The sequence below is a fragment of the Erpetoichthys calabaricus genome, chromosome 1 (genome assembly GCF_900747795.2).
Source record: "Erpetoichthys calabaricus chromosome 1, fErpCal1.3, whole genome shotgun sequence".
In the NCBI taxonomy this organism is placed as follows: domain Eukaryota; kingdom Metazoa; phylum Chordata; class Cladistia; order Polypteriformes; family Polypteridae; genus Erpetoichthys; species Erpetoichthys calabaricus.
The window spans coordinates 276,621,625-276,643,550 of record NC_041394.2 but is presented as its reverse complement, the minus strand read 5'-3'; the positions used below and the strand labels follow the sequence as shown (position 1 = coordinate 276,643,550).

General features: G+C 38.5%; 1 protein-coding gene across 1 annotated transcript; it reads left to right on the top strand.

The window, feature by feature from the left end:
- Positions 1-940: 940 nt before the first annotated feature.
- Positions 941-14,506, top strand: rabl2 (RAB, member of RAS oncogene family-like 2). Its single transcript, XM_028815310.2, has 8 exons — positions 941-1,471; positions 1,735-1,764; positions 2,578-2,657; positions 6,748-6,827; positions 6,985-7,096; positions 8,333-8,430; positions 8,868-8,951; positions 13,556-14,506. Exons 1-8 carry the CDS (start codon positions 1,368-1,370, stop codon positions 13,634-13,636), a joined length of 669 nt encoding a protein of 222 aa, XP_028671143.1. The 5' UTR covers positions 941-1,367; the 3' UTR covers positions 13,637-14,506.
- Positions 14,507-21,926: the final 7,420 nt, after the last annotated feature.

The window sequence follows — 21,926 nt, the reverse complement described above, 5'->3', positions numbered from 1 at the left end:
TAAGGCTGTGAATACTTATGTACATGCGATTTCTCAGTTTTTTTATTTTTAATAAATTTGCAAAAACCTCAAGTAAACTTTTTTCACGTTGTCATTATGGGGTGTTGTGTGCAGAATTCTGAGGAAAAAAATGAATTTAATCCATTTTGGAATAAGGCTGTAACATAACAAAATGTGGAAAAAGTGATGCGCTGTGAATACTTTCTGGATGCACTGTACATTTAAGTAACCACATCGTGTGTGTGCGCGCGCGTGTGTGTGTCAGAGAGAGAGAGATTGAGAGGGGAATGAGTGAAATGTTTTCAGAAATTATTAAGTCAATTTGTATACAATAAAATTTATTTTATTTTAGTCATTGAGTGTATCATTTCACTGTTAAAAGAAAGTCCAGACTGCCAGGTGCAGTCTTACTATTTTGACTTTTAGACATTGGACATGTTTTTGTCTCAATAATTGCCGTTATTAGTGTATAAATGGATATAAATAATTGCATTTAAACGAAAATCTGTTGTATGTAAACGATACTGTTTTAAACGTTATTGTTTTTTCATCAGAAAACCCGGGTTCCACGTCTACGTATATTAGTTTAAATGGCACTTTTGCCACTCGCAATATGGCTGACGCGCTGACGTATCGTGTCGACTGGGCAACACAGTGAATACGGCGTCTATCTATGTATGTCTATGATTAATTCGGCTATCCTGACATGTAACACGGACATAAAAGCAGAGCTTACATAGAATAATCTGAATTACGTGCATACATTTTTATACCGCTGAAGATGTGCAATACTTTTACTGAACATTATTGTTATGTAATTATTTTTTCTTCCTGATTGCTAACATTGGCATGTGAACAATAAATCAAAAAACGCCGGCTTTTGTATACTTACATTGTATTGGCTACTGCCGGAAGTAGACATCACAGTGGCGCAGGCAGACGAATAGACGACCTACATTTTCCTGTTGAGGGTCCTTTTTTAGCGTCGGTTGCGTAGAAACTGTTGTAAATTTTTGAAGCACTTTCATAATAACGAAGTGTCGCTCTAGTTACATCGAAAATTTACCTAGTCGTGGTTATATGTTCAGTCAAACGGCGCTGCTTTTTATTTTTGTTCAACTGAACAACTTTGAACTGATAATCTTGTATAAATAGTCGCGTCTGTGGAGCAATTTGGCGAATGATGAATGGAAGGGATTTGGTTATCTCTAATGATTAATTAAAACGGAGCAAAAAGAAAAGCCTAACCGGAGAAGTCGAAGGCGGTATCGGATGAAGGGGCTGTGTGCCCTTATTTAGTTTACCGTAGATGTTCGCTGCTTGCTTCTAAGGTCGGGATCGCGTTTTTAACCCCGCAAAGCCAAAATATGGCCGAGAATGCTGCTGGTTTTTCCGATCTGAATCAAGATAAGTATGACAAAGATGAACTTAAAATCATCTGTTTGGGCGACAGCGCTGTTGGAAAATCAAAGTAAGTACTTTTGCCAAATGCATAAAAAAATGTAACAACCTGGGGGCACAGCATTGCCTTTGTAAAAAGTTAAGGATTGAACATACTTGTTGTGTATACAATTGTTCAGAGTGCATTTATCGTGTATTCATCATGTTAGGGAGACTTAAACAATGCTGGCGTCTGCCCCTGCATTCTAAATGTGCTTGCGTGTCTTAAGTTGCACATCAGGTGTCTGTGCTTATGTGTTTCTCTTTCATTCATGACTTTTCTTTATTGTTCAGGTTGATGGAGAGGTTCCTCATGCAAGTGTAGTATCCTTTTGTGTTAGCCGATGAAGATAATGTATTTGCTGTACACATAAACAATATTTGTGAAGACCTGTCGCTGACAAATAAGGAGTACAGGTCTCACCGATGTGGCATTACTGCTTCAAATCCTGCTTTGTTCTTGGCCTGTATGTGCAGTTTGCACATTTTCCCTGTGTCAGAGTGGGGTTCTCCTCCCACATCCTCAAAGACTTGCAGGTAAGGTTGATTGGCAATTCTAAATTGGCACGGTAAGTGTTTGAGGTGGCCCTGTGGCAGACATGGCACCTTGGCCAAGAATGCCTTCTGTCTTTTGTAAAGCTGCCGGAACAGGCGTCATTTTCACAAAGGATTGGTTGGATTAACACAGTTGGATTAAGTCGTTTTGAGAATGCAGGTACTGTATGCAGTATCTTGTGAAATGGAAATTTGAACCTCAGATTTCACACAAATGCCAGCTACTTTGTATATATTCTATATATAAATATGTTATTGAGGCTGCTCAAAATCCTTCATTTTGTAACTTAAAAACAATTTTAGCAAGATTGCATTTCTGCAGAATGGATTGTGCCCACCGTTGTGTTGGGATTGGCCTGCCTGTCTCCCTCTTGTCTATAGTTACACCATCCCACCTGGAGTTTCCTTCTCCCCAATCTCTTTCTTTGTTTAGGTGGGCCTTAGCTCATGCATGTAACAGAAAATGGGCACATGGACCTTTGGAGTCCAGTGTCTTCATTTTGTCACGCTTGTATGACTGCTGACAGTTGACTGAGTGCATTTCCTGTTGTGCCTTTTGTTATCCTTAAACGTGACTTCCAGTCATTCCAAAGACCTGTCTACCTATGCACTCACACTTTACAAATATCCAACAACTGTGGATGGAAAAACTATCTTAGTAGGTGAGTACATTCATTTTTTTTTTTTTTTTTTTTTAACTATTTCAGATCTTTTACAATTTCCATTACATACAATTATATATTGACAGCATTGTTATTCTATGTACATAATGCAATGCATTAATATTTGTTGCCATTTCTATAAACAGCTTAATATTTGTTTCTCTGATAAACTAGTTATTTGAAATTCATGCTATAATTTACTTGGATAAACTTTAAAAATTCTTGTATAATTTAGTGGTGTTTACATTGCTTTGTGCAATTAATCAAACCTGCAAAAAAAAAAAAAAAAAAGATGTAACACTTTTTAAAAAACTTGTCATTTGTCGAAAAAGCCGCTTTAGCCCGTGAGAATTTGCTGCACTGAGTTGGAATTTCAGGACACCGTGTTAGCCAGACATTACCCGAGGATGTTCATTGTCTTTGTTGTCTGTGCCGTGACGGACACAAGACTAAATACGTTCATCTCAAGTATTAATGAAGGTGCAGTGTCTAGATTTGTGGTATTTCTATTATTTTACAGTAAAAATAAAAATAATTCTACAAAAACCGTTGTTCAAATTTAAAATTCCACAAATTCATTTTGAAGTTTTGTGCAAGCAGTGGCAACTAGCAGCATTTTTTTCCCCCTCTCTACCCAGTACACATTTAGCTTTGACACTGACGGCCATGGTCCTTTTGTACACCTTTCTTGATAACTGCTTTTACACTCTGCAGTCCCAGGCAAATAAATCTGCAGTCAGCCCAGGAATTTACCTGGTTACATACTGTATATAGAAATGTGAAAAGTTCTTGAGTTCATTGTATGAATATTTCTGTTTAAGGCGTCCGTTTAAGATGGCCATGTCTTACATTTGCAAAGTTGTTTGTTTTTGTTAGATTTTTATGTTTGGTCTAATATTTCAATGAATGAAATGCATGTTCCACTGACTAATCTATAAGGTAATGGCTACGATCACCAAGGGTTGCCCCCAGTTCTTGACAAAGCTGGATTCCAGGTGCTTTGACCTAACAGGGAGTCTCACAGTCCCAGCCGGCCCAAATCTCAATGCCATGATAAGCAGGACAACAGCAGACTTAAGACCCTGCCACATTCCTCTTTTCCTTTAGTTGTAGGCTTAATTTACGTATTCTTAGAGAATCCGGGGTAGTAACGACACACTCCCATGAGCACAAGCTATGTAGTCTGACATACCCAGTGTCTCTGTTCACCCAATCTGCAGTTTGCTGCCACAAAGTCAGCCTAAGTCATAAGAGTGGTCTCTGTATGTGTGAGACTTGTGAAGCAATGAGTGCCCACCTGTAAGTACAATGCATAGAATGCAGTGATGAGGAATGAGGACTACTGGTGTTCTGGAACACACACACTGAAGAGAGGCTCATGGGTCTGATGTCTAATGTTTTACATACCACAATCAAATTTAGAGATGGGTAGGGAGGACGTAGTGTGTAAGATTGCAGCTTAGCTCACTGTCCCTGTAAGTCCTTTGCACGGCCACGGACTCTTTCAGTCAGCACGTATTTGATTATCAGAAAAAGGAACAAGCTCATGATACTCTGGAAATGTGTAAGTGTGCTAGGATGTCTGTTGCTGTCTTATAATTTGACATGCCCATTGATCTCTTGTCAGGTAAGTTGACATGCTTTGGCAAAATGATCAGTAACTGCAGTCATCAAGTTTGACATCCCGTCTGACTAGAAGTCGTATTGTGAGACGTCAACTTGAGAGACAGATAGACTGAGACCCAAATATGAAATAGGCGATGACAGATGTTTCTTTGCATTTTCTGGCACTGATAGAACATATGTCTAGGTCTTGAGGATTTGTACTGAGTGTTTAGTTCTTGCCACAGTTGGGTGATGTTCCCTGTGGAGGAGAGCCGACTCTAAAGTGTGTGAGATGTGCTATGTGCTTTTTTTTTTCCACTCTGCCAACTTCCATTATCCTACCAGAAATGTCACTTTAGCAGATGATTTAAAAACTAGTGTTCACTTTCTCCCAGATCATCTATTAGTAATGTGCCGATATTCTCTGCACTTGTAAGTAGCTGCTTTTATACTCTCTGATTAGGATCTCTTGTATCTTTATGATATTAAATGTCGTGTATGTATCCTTTATTGTACTTTTCCCCCCAAAAAAACATACAGCTAAAAGGAATTAAAGTCAATGTGACAAATGAAGTTTAAAATATAATATTCATGTATTTAATGCTGTAATTCAGGTTCTTGGTATAGACATGTTTAAATGTTAAATATTACTCCATTTATTGTATTGTTTTGCATCTGATATTTGCAAAATGTATGAAATCATAACCCAGTTCTACATTGAGGGTACATTATCAGGAATGACGACATAGACGGGGATGCTATGAAAAGGGCAGCAGCTTTACATTTGTTGGAGTCCTCATCTGTCAGGACCTTTTAAATGAGTAAAACACAGCGAGTCTATCATCAAGAAGGATCAACAACACATTTATTTTGTTAGATATCTGAGGAAAGGATGTCTTCATATATGCCTGCCATGCATTATAGGTGCACAGAGGAGTCCATTCTCACTAGCTGCAGATCATCACCCTTGTACATCAGTAGGAGCAAATCACTAATATTACTGGTGCTCAGCTCTTTAGGGTCAAGGGCAAACAGACACACACTGTGCCTATCTGTGTAGATACTTTGTGTATGTAACACGTGTCACACACAGCTTTAGAAAAGCAGACCGTATTATCAAGGACCTTGGTCGTCATGCACTCATTTTTTTCCTTTCTTCATTCTGAAGCACTGGTTTCCAGCACTGCCCTCTTTGTCTTATGAAGACATTGCTTCTTATGAGTGGAGAGTGGCACGGCTTAGGGTGCTGCCTTACCCTAGTTCTGTCCATTTATTCGCTAGTACAATTAAAATTATATATCTTAACTCTCTCGTAAAGCATACACTATTCAAAATGTATGCGTGAGACAGTGGAAGCAGGACCTAACCTTGGCCTATGTTTTGGCTGTGCCCTTAATTGTACCCTAATGTTTGATGTGTCATTACTTACGCTTGGAGCTCTGTTATGAAATATGCTGAAAGCAGCTCAGTTGTTAAAGATAAGATTATTCTAATGTAGTAGTCTCTTGTCAGCTGCAGTAGTGTAGGGAAGGGTTCTGTTTTGTTCACTTGCTGGGAGCTTTTCTAATTATTGAATATGGCAATCCATGGTAACTTCTGATCTTTGCTACCCACACTTGTGATAGAAGATGAGGTTTCTATTGTTGTGGAAGGCCAGACTGTAGATCAGTGCTTCTCAGGTTCAGTCCTGGTGGCTCCCCGTGGCTGCAGATCTTTGAAAAAGTTTCCTGGTCATATTAGCGGTGTTTAATGAGTTGGTGTGTTTTCTTTCTCATATTTTGCATTCACAAAGAAAGGATGAAATGTTGGTATTTTTGCCATTATCTTTAAACACTTAAGTCTGTTTTGTAAGTTCCATTTCTTGATTGTATCCAAAACAGTGGCACTTAATGATGAGTGAGCAGACACCAATGCACAAGGACAATAGATGCTAAAGGGCAGTCATTACAAATGTGTGTGCTTATTAGTAAGTAATGGCCTAAATAACCAGAAAAAATACCGAAAAGCACAAAGAAGAAATCTTACCTGGCTAACACACAGATTCTTGGTTCATTCAGAATGTTTGTCATTTCTGGTTTGATACAAAAAATAAAACTAGGGAATTAGGAAATAAGAGCTTGTTTAATTAAGATAGGAGTTCATTTAAAAGAAAAAGATGGTTGGAATGAAAGCTTCAGGCCACAGCAGACCCCAGAGCTGAAATTAAGAAGCACTGCTGTAGATGAGACCATGCAAATGGACTTCAGCTCGCCACAATTCTGAGTTTAAAATACGCAGATCGGGTCATGAAGGAATGGATTTGCACTTGAATAATCTCAGGTGTTCTGGAAGTTACTTTAATACTTGGCATGTTCATTGTTTTTCTTGATTTTCCATTTAACTGTTAGCCTGTGTAGGACTCATGCTTTTCATTTACATTAACTTGATTATTATTTTTTTTAATTCATTCCTTGCAGTAATATATAATCTGGCTAATTTATTTCAGATTTTTGGGATACTGCTGGACAGGAGAAATTTCAGAGTATGCATCCTTCTTACTACCACAAAGCTCATGCCTGCATTATGGTAAAATCCCTTGTGTTTTCTGTACCCTTTCATGTTTTATATTGATACCACATAATGTGTAGGCTGCATTTCCAGGTAGAAATATATTAAAACGTATGTGGTTTTGGAATAACTCTATACATCAATAATAACACAGCAATTATTTCACACTCAATAGGTTTTTGACATTCAGAGAAAGATAACCTATAAAAATCTTGGCAACTGGTACAAAGAATTAAGGGAGTATCGCCCAGAAATCCCATGCATATTAGTTGCAAATAAAATTGATGGTGAGTATTTTTTCTTTTAATTTTACTTGCAAACTCAAATTATGAGAGTAAGAATTTTGAAAAATGGCTACATTAGCTTGGTTTACATAAAAGTTTTATTAAGTTCATATTTAAAAACTTACAGCAGCAATAGATGCCATAGAGCTCTCGATACAATATTATCCTGATAGTTGGAGTACATTGGGATCGTATTGAGATTTTTTTTTTTTTTTTTTTTTAACTTTTTAAAGTTTTGGAAATTTTAACCTTTAAATCAAGCCGTCACCTGTTTGACTTTGTTCTGTATATTATATGTTCTAAATTTTGCTATTCTGAAAATCTCCTAATAACAATTCTATAAAAATTCCTTTTCCCTTTTTATTTAGATTTAGACTAAATTGTAATTAACAACTTATTCAAATATGTAGATGATCCTGAATTCATTTAGTTAGCAGATATATAACAAATTAAATATACTTAAGTTTAAAATATTGCATACAGGAAATAAAAAACTGAATAGTAAATGTTAAACTGTGTTGTATTTGATGGCGTTTTGATTTCAAGACATGATAAACACCGGCTGCCGCATATAAAAGACCTTTAAATGCAGAACTGAAATATGAAGTAGGTCTTAATATTTTTTACAAAAGCCAAAACTGTAATTAAAATTATGTTAAAATGTTGCTCCAGTTTTCTACTCTGGCCAGAATTACTTTTAATTCTCCCTGCCTTTTCAAATATCAATGGATCGTCAGGCCTGTGAAAAAGAAGTTGGAAGGTTAGATAAATAAGACAGGCTGGGTGAGAAAAGGACTGAGGGACAGATTGACTTACACACACACACACACACACACACACACAACTCGGACAGATTGACTTACACACACACACACACACACACACACACACACACAACTCGTCCATGTTTTGTATGATGTGCCAGGCACCTAATTATAAGCAGGATCTTCTGTTATGACCCTTTGGTTCAGCCAGTACCTTCAGTTGTGGCCTGCACTATTCCCACCACTAGAACACTCTTTATGTATAAATGAAGCTGAGCTCATTGTAAGAGCACTGAAGATCTGGCCTTGGCGGACCTGAATACATAATACAAATGCACTAAATTTCAAAAAGTTTTTGTTGTAAAGTTATGGATTATGTTATTAAGAATGTGTACATTCTCATGCCTGCAAGTGTCATCTTTAAGGAATGTACATGATTTGGAAGTTTTGTTCTTTTTTCCTCTCTTTTTCTTAGCTGACATGAAGGTAACCCAGAAAAACTTCAGTTTTGCCAAAAAGCACGGACTTCCTTTCTATTTTGTTTCTGCTGCAGATGGCACAAATGTAGTTAAGGTCAGTGTGCCAATTGATTCTCAAGTGAATACCTTTATTTGGATTTTTGGTGTTCTCTCACAACTTTGAAATGTTCTTACTCATTAGATTATATAAACTCCTTATTTTACTTTTGGACTAAAAACAAGTGACCTCATCTGGGAGTTGCATGAGCCCAGATGATTTACAAATGCTTGAAAACAGTTTTTTCACAAAGAACTGTGAACATGCCAGATTAACTAAACCGATACTACATTTTTGATTGCCCTTAAACCTCTTTTAGTTATGTGTTTTGAGATAAGAATGAAATTAGAAATGGACACTGTGCTTTGTGTCTAAGGAGCTCTTCAGTGTGAAAATGTTGAGAGTTATCTTCGTTACATTTTTCCAGGTAGACTGAATAAAATTGCAAATAGTTTCATCAGCAAATAATTTCATTTCTCACTTATTGTCCGTAGCTGTTCAGAGATGCAATCAAACTGGCATTATCTTATAAGCTAAATTCCTGTGATTTCATGGATGAAGTCATGCGAGAATTAGAGGTAAGAAAGTTCTTTTACTTGCATTTACATTTAAAGTGTACTATATAAGAAAGTACACAGATACTGTATGTACTTCTCAAAATGTAATTTTAATAAGTTTGTGTGACTTAAACTTAAACAGAGGAAAAAAAAAAGGAAAAGGACTTGTCATCAAAGAACTAGTATGTGACTGCATAGTCTTTAGAAAGGAATACTATACTGTGCCTCGAAATGCTTCTTGTGAGTTTTGCTTAGCTTGTTCCATCTTTCCGCTGAAATAATGTTAGCACATCTCACCTGTAAAACAAGGAGCAGTCCAGTGTTTCCTCTTCAGCCATTCCTCTGTGCTTTAGGATTTACAGTCCATTCCACAAGTATTGGAACAGCAAGGTCAATTAATTTGTTTTTACTCTGCACTGAAGACATTTGTATGTGAGATCAAAAGATGTTTGTGAGACGAGAGATCAGAGATTCAGATTTTATTCCCTGGTATTTCCATCTAGATGAGTTAAGTAACAGAACACAGCACATTTTGTATCAAACCACACAGTTTTTCAAGATGTCCTGAAGAAACTCGCATGTTCAAGACATCCAGTACTAGTAACAGCAAAGGAACCCCACGGCTTTATGGAACTGCTGTACATTTGAGGGTTTGCTTGTTTGATGGCTTCATTTCAGAGGGCTGAAAGGCATTCTGAAACCATTCTGATTTTTGTTGTGTGTATTATCACATCATTTTCCCAGAAAGACTTGCTAAGATTTGTTCTGTAGGTGTGAGCAAAGAACCTACATGCTGCTGTGTATCTTTTTTTTTTTTTTTTTCACTGTTGACCTCTGACCATATAATTCTTCTTGGTTTGATCTTCTGCAGGCTATTTGTGTTAAGAACATTGCTGCAGATCGTTAGAGTCCCACTTTTAGGTCCATGGAATTCCAGCAGTGTATCATCAACTGTCAATGAGATCCTTTATTACTTTTCCTCTTACAAATGCAGATTTAGAGGCTCTATGTTTTCTATATACTCTGTAATTATAGAGTCAGCTTGAAAAATGGATGTGTGCCTAATATTCATGGCTGGTTCTTTTGTCATCTTTTCTTTATCTTTTAAGTTGTAAACAACACTAATAAAAGCAAGCAAATTGCTAGAGTTGGCAGTACATTTGACCACTGTTGTATAATGTGATGTCTTGTGCCAGTATTAGCTGTGGACTTAATGTTTTTTTATAATAGGAGTTTGTTAGATCCTGTTTTTGTTTTAAACCAGTTCCTTAACCCTTAAACTGCCAGAACCTGCTAAAGTTGGTTCCAAGTACAATTTACCAGCATGTCGGAGCTGATCAGTCAGTGCTGTACATTCGTTGAGAAGCCCGCTCGTCAGCACTGCAGCCTCACTGTCTCAGAGATTGAGCCGCTGCACTAGACTAGCCTGCCAGCATCAGCGCTTACCTCTGTGTGCTTGTGTGCAGCCAGTTCAAGCGCAGTTGGCTCAGTGATTTACTGAATTTCATCAATGCCGTCAGTTGCACCTTGTACATATTGTTCCAGTAGTTTTTTTTAATAGTTTTTACAGTTCATTGGCAGTATGTAAAATGATCAGCGTTGTAGTAATTATGATGCTCTTTGCATGGAAAAAAAAATGTGTTCCATTATAATTTCACTTTTTGTTTGTGAATTGTGACGTTTACTTAAAAAGTGCAGCAAAAAAGTATTTGGCGTCCAGGGATGTATTAACCCTCAAGTATGTGGCGGTTTAAGGGTTAAGATTGTTTAATCGCACCTTAGCATTAAGTTTGTGACCACTTAAGAAATGACAGATTAAAACAAAAAGGAACAACAACACAATGTCTCTGTGTAACGGTTGCATGCGTTTGCGGAGTAGGCAGATGTCATTAATGCCCCATGACAGTAGGTTCAGGATGGGCTCACTCCTGAGCTTGGCTTTAATTGATAGACACATGTTTTCATGTTCTGAGTGTGCTAATCAAAAAGTAAAACAAAAAAAGATGTAAAAAAATAAAATAAAAAATGTCTGTCTTGCCTTACATGCTATGATGGAAAGTTATAGATTTTTACTCATTTGGTGATGTTTATGTCTGAAGGAGAAGTCGAGGGTATATTTTAATTTTGTTATTTTAGTTTGTTGTAGAATACCATGTACCCTAATTAGTGGATTCTAGTGTTTGCAGGCTGTGGGAATTTAGAGGATGAATGCCATATACCCTTTACTATGCACTATGTGGTGTACAGTAATCCCTCGCTATATCGCGCTTCGCCTTTCGCGGCTTCACTCTATCGCGGATTTTATATGTAAGCATATTTAAATATATATCACGGATTTTTTGCCGGTTCGCGGATTTCTGCAGACAATGGGTCATTTAATTTCTGGTACATGCTTCCTCAGTTGGTTTGCCCAGTTGATTTCATACAAGGGACGCAATTGGCAGATGGCTGAGAAGCTACCCAACTTACTTTTCTCTCTTTCTCTCTTGCTCTGACATTCTCTGATCCTGACGTAGGGGGATTGAGCAGGGGGGCTGTTCGCACATCTAGACGATACGGACGCTCGTCTAAAAATGCTGAAAGATTATCTTCACGTTGCTCCCTTCTGTGCAGCTGCTTCGTGAAGCGACATGCTGCACGGTGCTTTGTATACTTAAAAGCTCGAAGGGCACGTATTGATTTTTGCTGGTTTGTTTTTCTCTCTCTCTCTCTCTCTTTGTCTGCTCCTGACGGAGGGGGTGTGAGCTGCCGCCTTCAACAGCTTTGTGCTGCGGTGCTTCACATACTTAAAAACCGAACAGCCCCATTGATTTGTTTGCTTTTCTCTCTCTCCTCCCGATGCGCACTCCTTTGAAGAGGAAGATATGTTTGCATTCTTTTAATTGTGAGACAGAACTGTCATCTCTGTCTTGTCATGGAGCACAGTTTAAACTTTTGAAAAAGAGACAAATGTTTTTTTGCAGTGTTTGAATAACGTTCCTGTCTCTCTACAACTTCCTGTGTTTCTGTGCAAATCTGTGACCCAAGCATGACAATATAAAAATAACCATATAAACATATGGTTTCTACTTTGCGGATTTTCACCTTTCGCGGGGGGTTCTGGAACGCAACCCCCGCGATGGAGGAGGGATTACTGTAGTAGTAGTAGTAGTAGTAGTAGTACCATTCCACGATTTTCAATGGTTTAAGTAGAGTTTTAGAATTGTGCTTCATTTTTCATGTCAACACTCAAGTTCCAGTTCTGATGGCCTTTATTTCCAGCATCAGCTAAGCGGCTTAAATTTAATGTGCCAAACTCTTTCTGTGGGAAAGGCATAGACTTTACCCCCTCCACCCCATACTGGAAAAAATTACCATTTAATCAAGCTGTCATTTGTTTGGTTTTATTCCGTAAATGCCCTAAATTCTGAAGATCCCTTAATAATAATTTCATAAAGTCCCTTTTCCCTTTTTGATTTATTTAAGTGTAGACTTGTGTGAAATCAGCCCGTGTTTATAGGCTGATTTCGGTTTGGAAGGGGGTGACCCGAGTTCACGTTATTGACAGCCATTCCACAGACTAGTCAAGTCTGGTATTATACCACACAAAATGTACCTGGAGTGTCTCTCAGTAGCCTCTCCATGCAGCTACCCTGCCATGGTTACTGAAAAAATTTTAAATACTGTAATTCTGATGTGCTCCACATTATCCATTATTTCCCTAAGTAGTAATTTGACTATTGTTAATACTCTACATTTTTTAGCACAATTTTAGAATTGCACAAATTAATATCTGCACACAAAAGCTTATAAAACTATGCTAATCACTGCTGAAGTGAGACAGCCTGTACTTTGGAAGAGAAATATGCAGCCACTACAGACCAGTAGACAGACAGATTAAACTTTATTTGTCCCTAAGGAGAAAAATCAGACTTTTTCAGAAGCTCAAGAAAAATATCGAGATATATATATATATATAAATTGACAAAACTTCCAGTGTCCATGTCCATCGTCTACAAGAGGGCTGCAATATCTGACAAACAAAGGCAACAAGAGGCACATTGAAAGGGGGACGTAAAGGCTAGCATATCGGGTGACCAGAGGTTCCTGAATTCACATTGTGATTGAAACGGATGGACTTGCCATTGTATGATTGTGCCTGTTTAGATAAATGAGAGTTGTGCTACATCAGTACATATTATAACAAACAACAACCCCAAACACACAAGAACTTCTGGCTTAGACAGTAAGAGTGTTATTGCTGTCAAATACCAGGCTTGGAGGTGGGAGTACGATGGACCAGATTGTGGTCTGCTCAGGTGAGATGTACCACAGGATTATATGTAAAGGCATTCACACAGATGACTGGCCTCCTTCCTTCTCTTTTCCACTCTTTCTTGATGAAATCTGTCCAGCATTACAAAGTGCCTACAATAAGAGGTTTAAGCAGATCTCCAACATACAAAAACTGGCACATTACCAAGAGCACTCGCCCATTCCTCATTATATGGAGGGAGGCACACCAGTTCTGTAACCCAGATTTTTACTGAAATGTTGTGGTGTCTGAGTGTTGCAAGGTTCCTCATTTCAGTTATATTATTGAGTATTCAGCTCAGCATTAATAATATTGTTGTTTCCCTTTGCAGAACTTTGACATGGACAAGAAAGATGACTACTCAGATAAAGAAGACGACAGTTTAAAGGAAGACAAAATCAAAAAGACATGACCTACCCTGGTCGTCATAAAATGATGTGGGTTTTAAGTGGAATAGTATCTTATTATTTTATTTTCCTGACAGTCTTTGAAAGGAGAATCTGTGTGACTGCTGAAAACACACCAGTGAGAAATATACATTACCTAAAATATCTGACCATGTTAAACTCTATTCGAATTCAGATTTGTCCCATCAGAACAAACACTGTACTGTGCAGACTGCTATTGTTCCATTTTATGATTAACTGAGTCCTGAGGATTGATTTTGTTGCTTTATTTAAAACTGTGAATATTACTGCCACAGCCTAAAGGTGAGTAGTGAGAAAAACACTCTATAAATGTGAGGAATTATTATTATTGTCTGCAATAGAACTGCATTAAAATGAAAAGGAGAGAGTCCTTTTACAGATTGTCTTTTAAGAGCTCATATTTGGAGTTGTTGTTAAAGTTTAAAAAGTAACATTTCATAATAGTTAATTTTATTTTTTTATTACTAGATATTAATAAAGCATTTAGCAATTCCTTTCGCCTAGTGGGTAAGTTCGAATCCTTGGCTCAGTTGAACATCCCACAGTTCATTTACTAACATTTTCAAAAATAAATTCTTTACAATAGATCATATAACAGTAACATACTTTCTAAACAGTACATATCTAATTCAATTCTAATTTATTACCAGCTTGGACTGGGCCTCTCATCACTTGCACTTCTAGCAGGTTTCGTCTCCACCGTGTACTTTTCATGGAATGTAAACACTACTGGTGTTCCTGGTTTGTGAAACAAAAACCTGTGAGCACGACATTGAAATGTAGGTGCACAAAAGAGACGTGTGGCAGCCTGTTGTACAAGGTATGTATTACATTGCAATAAACATGTACCCTCAAAGATTTTCCTGAAAGTAACTTGTTATTCAGTTACAGTTAAGCTTTAATGTTTGTAAAATACTGTGTTTGATGTTCAGCCATTATATTTGGTGTACTGCATTTGATTCTAAAGTAATTGCTAATCCAAGGTTATGGCATAAATAGTGTAATGCCTTTTCATTTGGAGCAGTGGCAGTAGAGGTGACTTAATTAGAACAGAATCTGTGTCAGTATAATTAGAACACTCTCTAGACGAGAACAGGCCATTCAGCCCAACAAAGCTCGCCAGTACTATCCACTTATTTCTTCCAAGAAAACATCAAGTCGAGTTTTGAAAGACCCTAACGTCTTACTGTCTACCACACTACTTGGTAGCTTATTCCAAGTTTCTATCGTTCTTTGTGTAAAGAAAAACTTCCTAATGTTTGTGCGAAATTTACCCTTAACAAGTATCCAACTGTGTCCCCGTGTTCTTGATGAACTCATTTTAAAATAACTGTCTCGAGCCACTGCACTAATTCCCTTCATAATATTAAACACTTCAATCATGTCACCTCTTAATCTTCTTTTGCTTAAACTGTAAAGGCTCAGCTCTTTTAATCTTTCCTCATAATTCAACCCCTGTAGCCCTGGAATCAGCCTAGTTGCTCTTCTCTGGACCTTTCTAGTGCTGCTATGTCCTTTTTGTAGCCTGGAGACCAAAACTGCACACAGAACTCAAGATGAGGCCTCACCAGTGCATTATAAAGCTTGAGCATAACCTCCTTGGACTTGTACTCCATACATTGTGCTATATAACGTAACATTCTGTTAGCCTTCTTCATGGCTTCTGAACACTGTCGGGAAGTCGATAGCTTAGAGTCCACTATGACTCCTAAATCCTTCTCATAAGGTGTACTCTCGATTTTCCGACTGCCCATTTTGTATTCAAACCTAACATTTTTACTTCCAATGTGTAATACTTTACATTTACTGACATTAAATTTCATCTGCCACAAATCTGCCCAACCCTGTATGCTATCCAAGTCCTTCTGTAATGATATAAAGGATTCCAAATCCATATTACTAACCAAAGGTTGTAAACCGGATATGGACGCTGGGTGCAGGGCGCATCGAGGCGCACGCGCACTGCAACGAGCCCGCCACAGAGCAAAAAAATAAACGAGAGGATTCGAAGGTTGTATTACAGTACGGACACCCCAGAGGTCCACACTACACAGCATATTTGAATCACATTACAGTATTACAGTACGGAATCCCCAAAGGTCCAGACTACACAGCATATTGGAATCACATTAATGTATTACAGTAATACATTATTAACAGTCCAGCCACAGAAAACACAGAAACGCCACCCGATATAAAGAAACAATACACGAGCGCTCCGTATTAAACGTAAGTGCGCTTATAATTCTTAACAGTAGACGCCGTATAGCTAACAGAGTCACGGCTCCAAAAACAAACAGCTCAACTAACGGAAATACAAAAATGAGCCCGCATGGATACACACGAACGCAGGTGCTTACAACGCGTGTCTAAAACAGCAGAAGCAAAACAGTCACGGCTCCAAAACGAAACAGCTCAACTAATGGAAATACAAAAACGAGCCCGCATGGATAGACACAATGAACACAGGCGCCTACAACGCTCTTCTGAAACGCCACAAGCAAAGGAGTCACGGCTCCAAAAAGAAAGAACTCAAGTAACGGAAATACAAAAACGGGCCTGCATGGATAAGTTGCACCTAGGAGATGGAAACCTTACCAATACATATGAACTTCACCCAGATATTATTCAGATCCCTCATGCCTTTATTTGCAATGACTTAGTAACAGAGGTGTTTGGTCAAGCGATCTCATTAGACGAAATACCACTTTTAACGCACCGAGCTATATTATGTCCAAAGAATATTGACGTTGATCGGATAAATAACCAAGTCATTGCACTGCTTCCTGGAGAAAGCCGCCTCTTTCTAAGTACTGACAATGTTGATTCTGAAGACGAAACTGAGCATCTTAATTTCCCATTAGAGTATTTAAACACTATTAACCCGGCCGGTTTACCACAACACAGTCTTAACCTTAAAATGGGGACAATAGTCATGCTATTAAGAAACCTTAATACTAAACAAGGTTTATGCAACGGTACACGGTTAGTCGTGAACACCATGACAGACAATGTTATTGAAGCAAAAGTACTTACGGGATCGCATACTACCAATACTGTTTTGATTCCCAGAGTTGACGTTACAAGTTCTGACCTGGAATTACCTTTTAAACATAAACGCCGCCAATTTCCCATTAAGGCAGCATTTGCCATGACAATCAACATATCACAAGGTCAGAGTTGGTATATATCTCTCCGAACCTGTATTTGGACATGGACAACTTTATGTGGCCTTTTCAAGAGTTCGGCGTTCATGTGACGTTAAATTTAAAGTTGTAAATACTCCATACCAAGGAATACTCATTCAAGGACAAGACACCATCTTTACTACAAATGTTGTATATAAAGAAGTATTTGATTAAATATCTGTAATCTACCATTGGATTACTTCTTTACTCTCTATGCAATTCATGTACACCTTTACCCTCAAATATATTTCATACATATATGTGCAGCGGCTCAACGACATTTTCTACTTAAATGACATAACAATTACATTTCGATTTTAATTTAAATATATTAATATAATTACGGATATATGTATTTAATTAAATCCATACCCTCCCAGAACACTCCCACCCTCCATCGTGTGTCATCCCCCCAATGATGATATGGAACACAGAGTGATTGCCATTTGTTCATTTGCAATTCGTTAGAGAATTGGGGGTTTACTGGTTATCTGCTAATCCACCTATCTTGGTATCATCTGCAAACTTAACCAGCTTGTTACTTATATTCCTATCTAAATCATTTATATATATATTAAAAATAGCAGCGGCCCTAGCACTGACCCCTGTGGAACACCACTCTTAACATCGACCAGTTCTGATGAGGTTCCTCGCACCATCACCCTCTGCTTCCTGTGTCTGAGCCAATTCTGCACCCATCTACAAACATCACCCTGAACTCCCACTTCTTTTAATTTGATGCGGCATCTTATCAAATGCTTTCTGAAAGTCCAGATAAATAATATTATATGCTCCACTTTGATCGTATCCTTTTGTTGTCTCCTCATAGAATTCCAGCATGTTAGTAAAACACGACCTCCCTCTTCTGAGCCCATGCTGACTGTTCAGAATAACTCCTGTCCTTACCAGGTGTTGCTCGATCTTATCCTTAATAATTCCTTCTTCCATTCATTTTCCTGTGATGCATGTTAAGCTTACTGGCCTATAGTTGCTTGGATCTGCCCTGTCACCCTTTTTATATAATGGGATGATATTTGCCATTTTCCAGCCCTTCGGAATCTCTCCAGTGCGCAGTGACTTCCTAAAAATATGTGTCAAAGGTTTATATATATACTCGCTAGCCTCCTTAAGAACTTGAGGGTAAATATTATCTGGTCCTGGTGATTTGTTCGAGTTCAGCTTATTTAATCTGAGCAGCACTTCTCCCTCTACAATTTCCAAATCCCTTAGTACCTCCTTAGTAGTCCCTGTTATCTCTGGGAGGTTATCCACTTGCTCACTTGTAAACACCTCAGAAAAATGTAAGTTTAAGGCATCCGCTATTTCACTGTCTGTATCTTTTAATTCCCCTTTACTATTTCTGATGCACTTGACCTTCTCCTTGATTGTTCTTTTACTACTAAAATACTGAAAGAATTTCTTAGGGTCGTCTTTCACCTTATCTTCTATATTCCTCTCCAGCTGTCTTTTAGCCTCCCTGATATCCTTCTTAATGGTTGCCCTCATGTTCTCATACGCTCTACAATTCACTTTGCAGTCATTAGTCTTATATGCCTTATAAAGCAGTTTTTTCCTTTGCAACTTCTTTTTTAAATCTTTATTAATCCACCGTGGAGTTTTTTTTAGTTTCCTGTTAATTCCAAATTTAGGGATGTATCTGTCCTGCATTACATGTAAAACATTTTTAAACCTGTTCAGAGTTCATCTACAAAATGTCTTCACTCTCTTAAAAAGCAATGTGGCGTAGTGGTTGAGGCTTTGGACTTTAAACCCTGAGGTTGTGGGTTCAGATCCTGCCACTGACACCATGTGACCAGGGGGAGAAAGAAACCTGATGTATTTCAAATGTTTTATGTCATCTTAGATAAAGATATCAGCCAAATGATAATAAGTGAAAGAAACATTAATACTATACACCATACAGTCAAAAGATTGTGGGTACCTGACCATCACACCTATATGAGCTTGTTGGACATCCCATTCCAAAACCATGGGCATTCATATGGAATCCCCCCCAATACACTTATAAAGAGGCTCCACTCTTCTGGAAAGGCTTTCCACAAGATTTTGCAGTGTGTCTGTGGGCATTTGTGCCAATTTAGCCAAAAGAGCATTGGTGAGGTCAGGTTCTGATGTTGGATAAGAAGAGCAGACTCTCAGTCGGCATCCCAATTCATGCCAAAGGTGTTCAGTGGGGTTGAGGTCAGTGCTCTACGCAAGCCACTCACATTTCTCCATGTTTTTATGGACCTGGCTTTGTGCACAGGGGTACAGTAATCTTGGAACAGAAAAGGGCCTTCCCCAAACTGTTGCAACAAAGTTGGAAGCACATAATTGTCTAAAATGTCTTGTATGCTTTAACATTTACAGTTCCATTCATGAAAAACAGCCCCAGACCATTATCCCTCCTCCACCAAACTTTACAGTAGGCGCTATGCAGGCGAGAAGGCAGCATTCTCTTGGTGTCTGCCATTCCCAGATTCAGCCTTTACACGGCCAGAGGACACCTTTCCACAGCCCTGCAGTCCAATGCTGGGGAGCATTCCACCACTCCAGCCGATACTTGGCATTGCACATCGTGACCTTGGGCTTGTGTGAAGCTGCCGACAAACCGTTCTTTTGCTGATGTTGCTTTCAGAGGCAGTTTGTGGTGCTGTTGTGAGCGATGCAACAGAGGATTTGTTTTAAATGTGCCATGTGCTTTAGCACTGCAATATAACCCTAAAATATCAGTAATGTGTAAAATCAGTGTTCACTCAACAATTGGTCACAATTTATACAATCTTTAGTAACTGATTAAGTATGCCCGTTGTTTTATGGCCTCCGAGTTTCTCCCTTATTTGTTTTCCCGTCTATTATGGGAGCTGGACATTATAGTGTTGGTGTTGTAATTCCCATGAGATAATGAAATAATTTCAAAACACCTCTTCATTAGCTGAACAATCCTTAACACACAACTAATCTGGCATTATTTAAATGGAATATGTGGCAATATTGAAAGAGTTCAGGACTTTACCTGCATACTTGGGCATGAAACATTATATTAGCTGCATAACAGTCCACCATTACCCAGAAGTATTAAAAAAAACAAAATCATTGAGTAGCCGAGCACAGTGCCTGAAAATGGAATTGTAAAAATGTGTGGGGAGCAAATGTAATGCGGCAGATCAGTTATTTTTGAAGTGCAGTGCTCGGGGTGCATTGTCCAAATCATTTTTAACTGGCCTGCTGCATCGCAGGGTGGCCTTGGCACAGGAATATTTTAGGTCAAGCCAGCAGCTGTTTCAGCACTATCTGTCCGTTAGCACCATCAGTGCAGTATTAACACTTAGTTATTCACTTAGTTATTAACACTGCGGTATTTACTTAGTAATTCTTTTGTCTTTATATCTACCAAGATACACCAGGATCTTTACTGGGTAGAATGGCCTGTTCTCATTAAAACTGTTTCCATGTTCTAAACATCTTCTGTTGCCTTCAGACTACTAGACCTTTGTCTTTGTTAAATGCAGACATTGGGCAGCTTGCTGTATTTCCTGCTCGATGATTGCTGACTGTCATCTCTACATTAATTCATCCTGGTCAAACTAATGTTATGAAGGCCCACATGGCTTTGGATACTGTCCATCATCTCCATCATACCACAGAGTCCATTTCATCTATTTGACCCTCTAAACTGAGAGTGATGTTTTCATCTGTGCTTTGGCGCAGGTCGTACTGCTGTGGGTTACACTTCGGACTCTACTCACTTAGCACATGTTTTGACCAATTCTCGTACGGCCATTCCAGATCACATCATGTTCTCCTCTTCATGTTGCTCTATCATTTGAGTTTCTGGAGTTTTGTATTTTTTTGCCTAAAAGCTTTAAATCTCTATTATTTCTTTAAATGTGGATATCATCCTTCTTGTCTTAGATAATGCCCCCTAACAGAGGTCCAAGATTTATTTTCTACTGTTAAATCTCTTTTGGGCAGCAAACTGAGCTTTTCCTGTTAAATTTGCAATGCTTAGCAAAATCTGCTCCACAGATCGAGTTTCTAATAAATAAAAATATGTAGGCACTGTAATTGTTCACTTCTTCAGTTGGAGTTCCATTTTAAATTACTTTAGCATTATTCAAGCAAAGAAATCTGTCTGTTCATGACTGAAATCGGCCAGTCTTGCATTGCCATCATAAAAATATGCATTACCCTCCATTTTAATGACTTCTCTTCTGCACCTTTTCTTCTTCCCTTTATTTCCAATTGGTTCAGTGTGAAACAACATTCACGTTCATCTGGGTGGCTTAGAAGCCCATAGCGTGTTGGTCAGCCCAGCTCGGTTGGCTACCACTGCTGCCAAATGTGACAACACCATTGTCAATTTCGGTCTACTGACCATCCGCTCACTCACAATCAAGGGGCCATTGATAGCCTCACCCCTCCATATCTGTCCAACCCTCTTCATGTTGTAAACTGATTTGTTTGTTTTTCAGTTAAGAGAAAGTGATGGAGTTTCTCTCCTTGGCCCCAGTTGTGGCACTGAGCTGTCACCATTTGTTTTATTCGATAGACTCTTTGCTGTTTCTGCATAGCTGACCATTTTATCTAACCTCGTCAATCTGCCTTTTCCAAGTGTCCGCAATCTGCAATAGTTGAAGTGCAGCTTACTTTGTCTTTGCAGCGACAGGTTCATGTCTGCTGGGGCTGCGATTAGGCATACTCACATTTTTAGGATCCACACATTAATGAATAGAAGCTCAAGTGCGGTTTGCGTGGGCCTTCTCCAGTGTCAGAATTCTCATTGACAGTAGTGGTGACCTTGGCGTTTTGGCCGTTACCTTACAACAGTAGACACATGGAGTCGCTGAACCTTGTAGTTTGTTTCCCTCAACGTGTTCTGCTAAAAACAAAAAAACTCGGTGTCAGCGGAGTGCATCCTCCAGAACATATAGCTCAACTTCCCAGGATTCAACACTTAAGAGAAGACCACTTCAGGACCCCACTACCATCCCTATATGTATATCCCTGTGATAAGCGGTAGCACACCCCTCCCTTCGAAATATTCAAGCACCTTGCTGAGTGGTCCTATTTTTGTGATTTATTA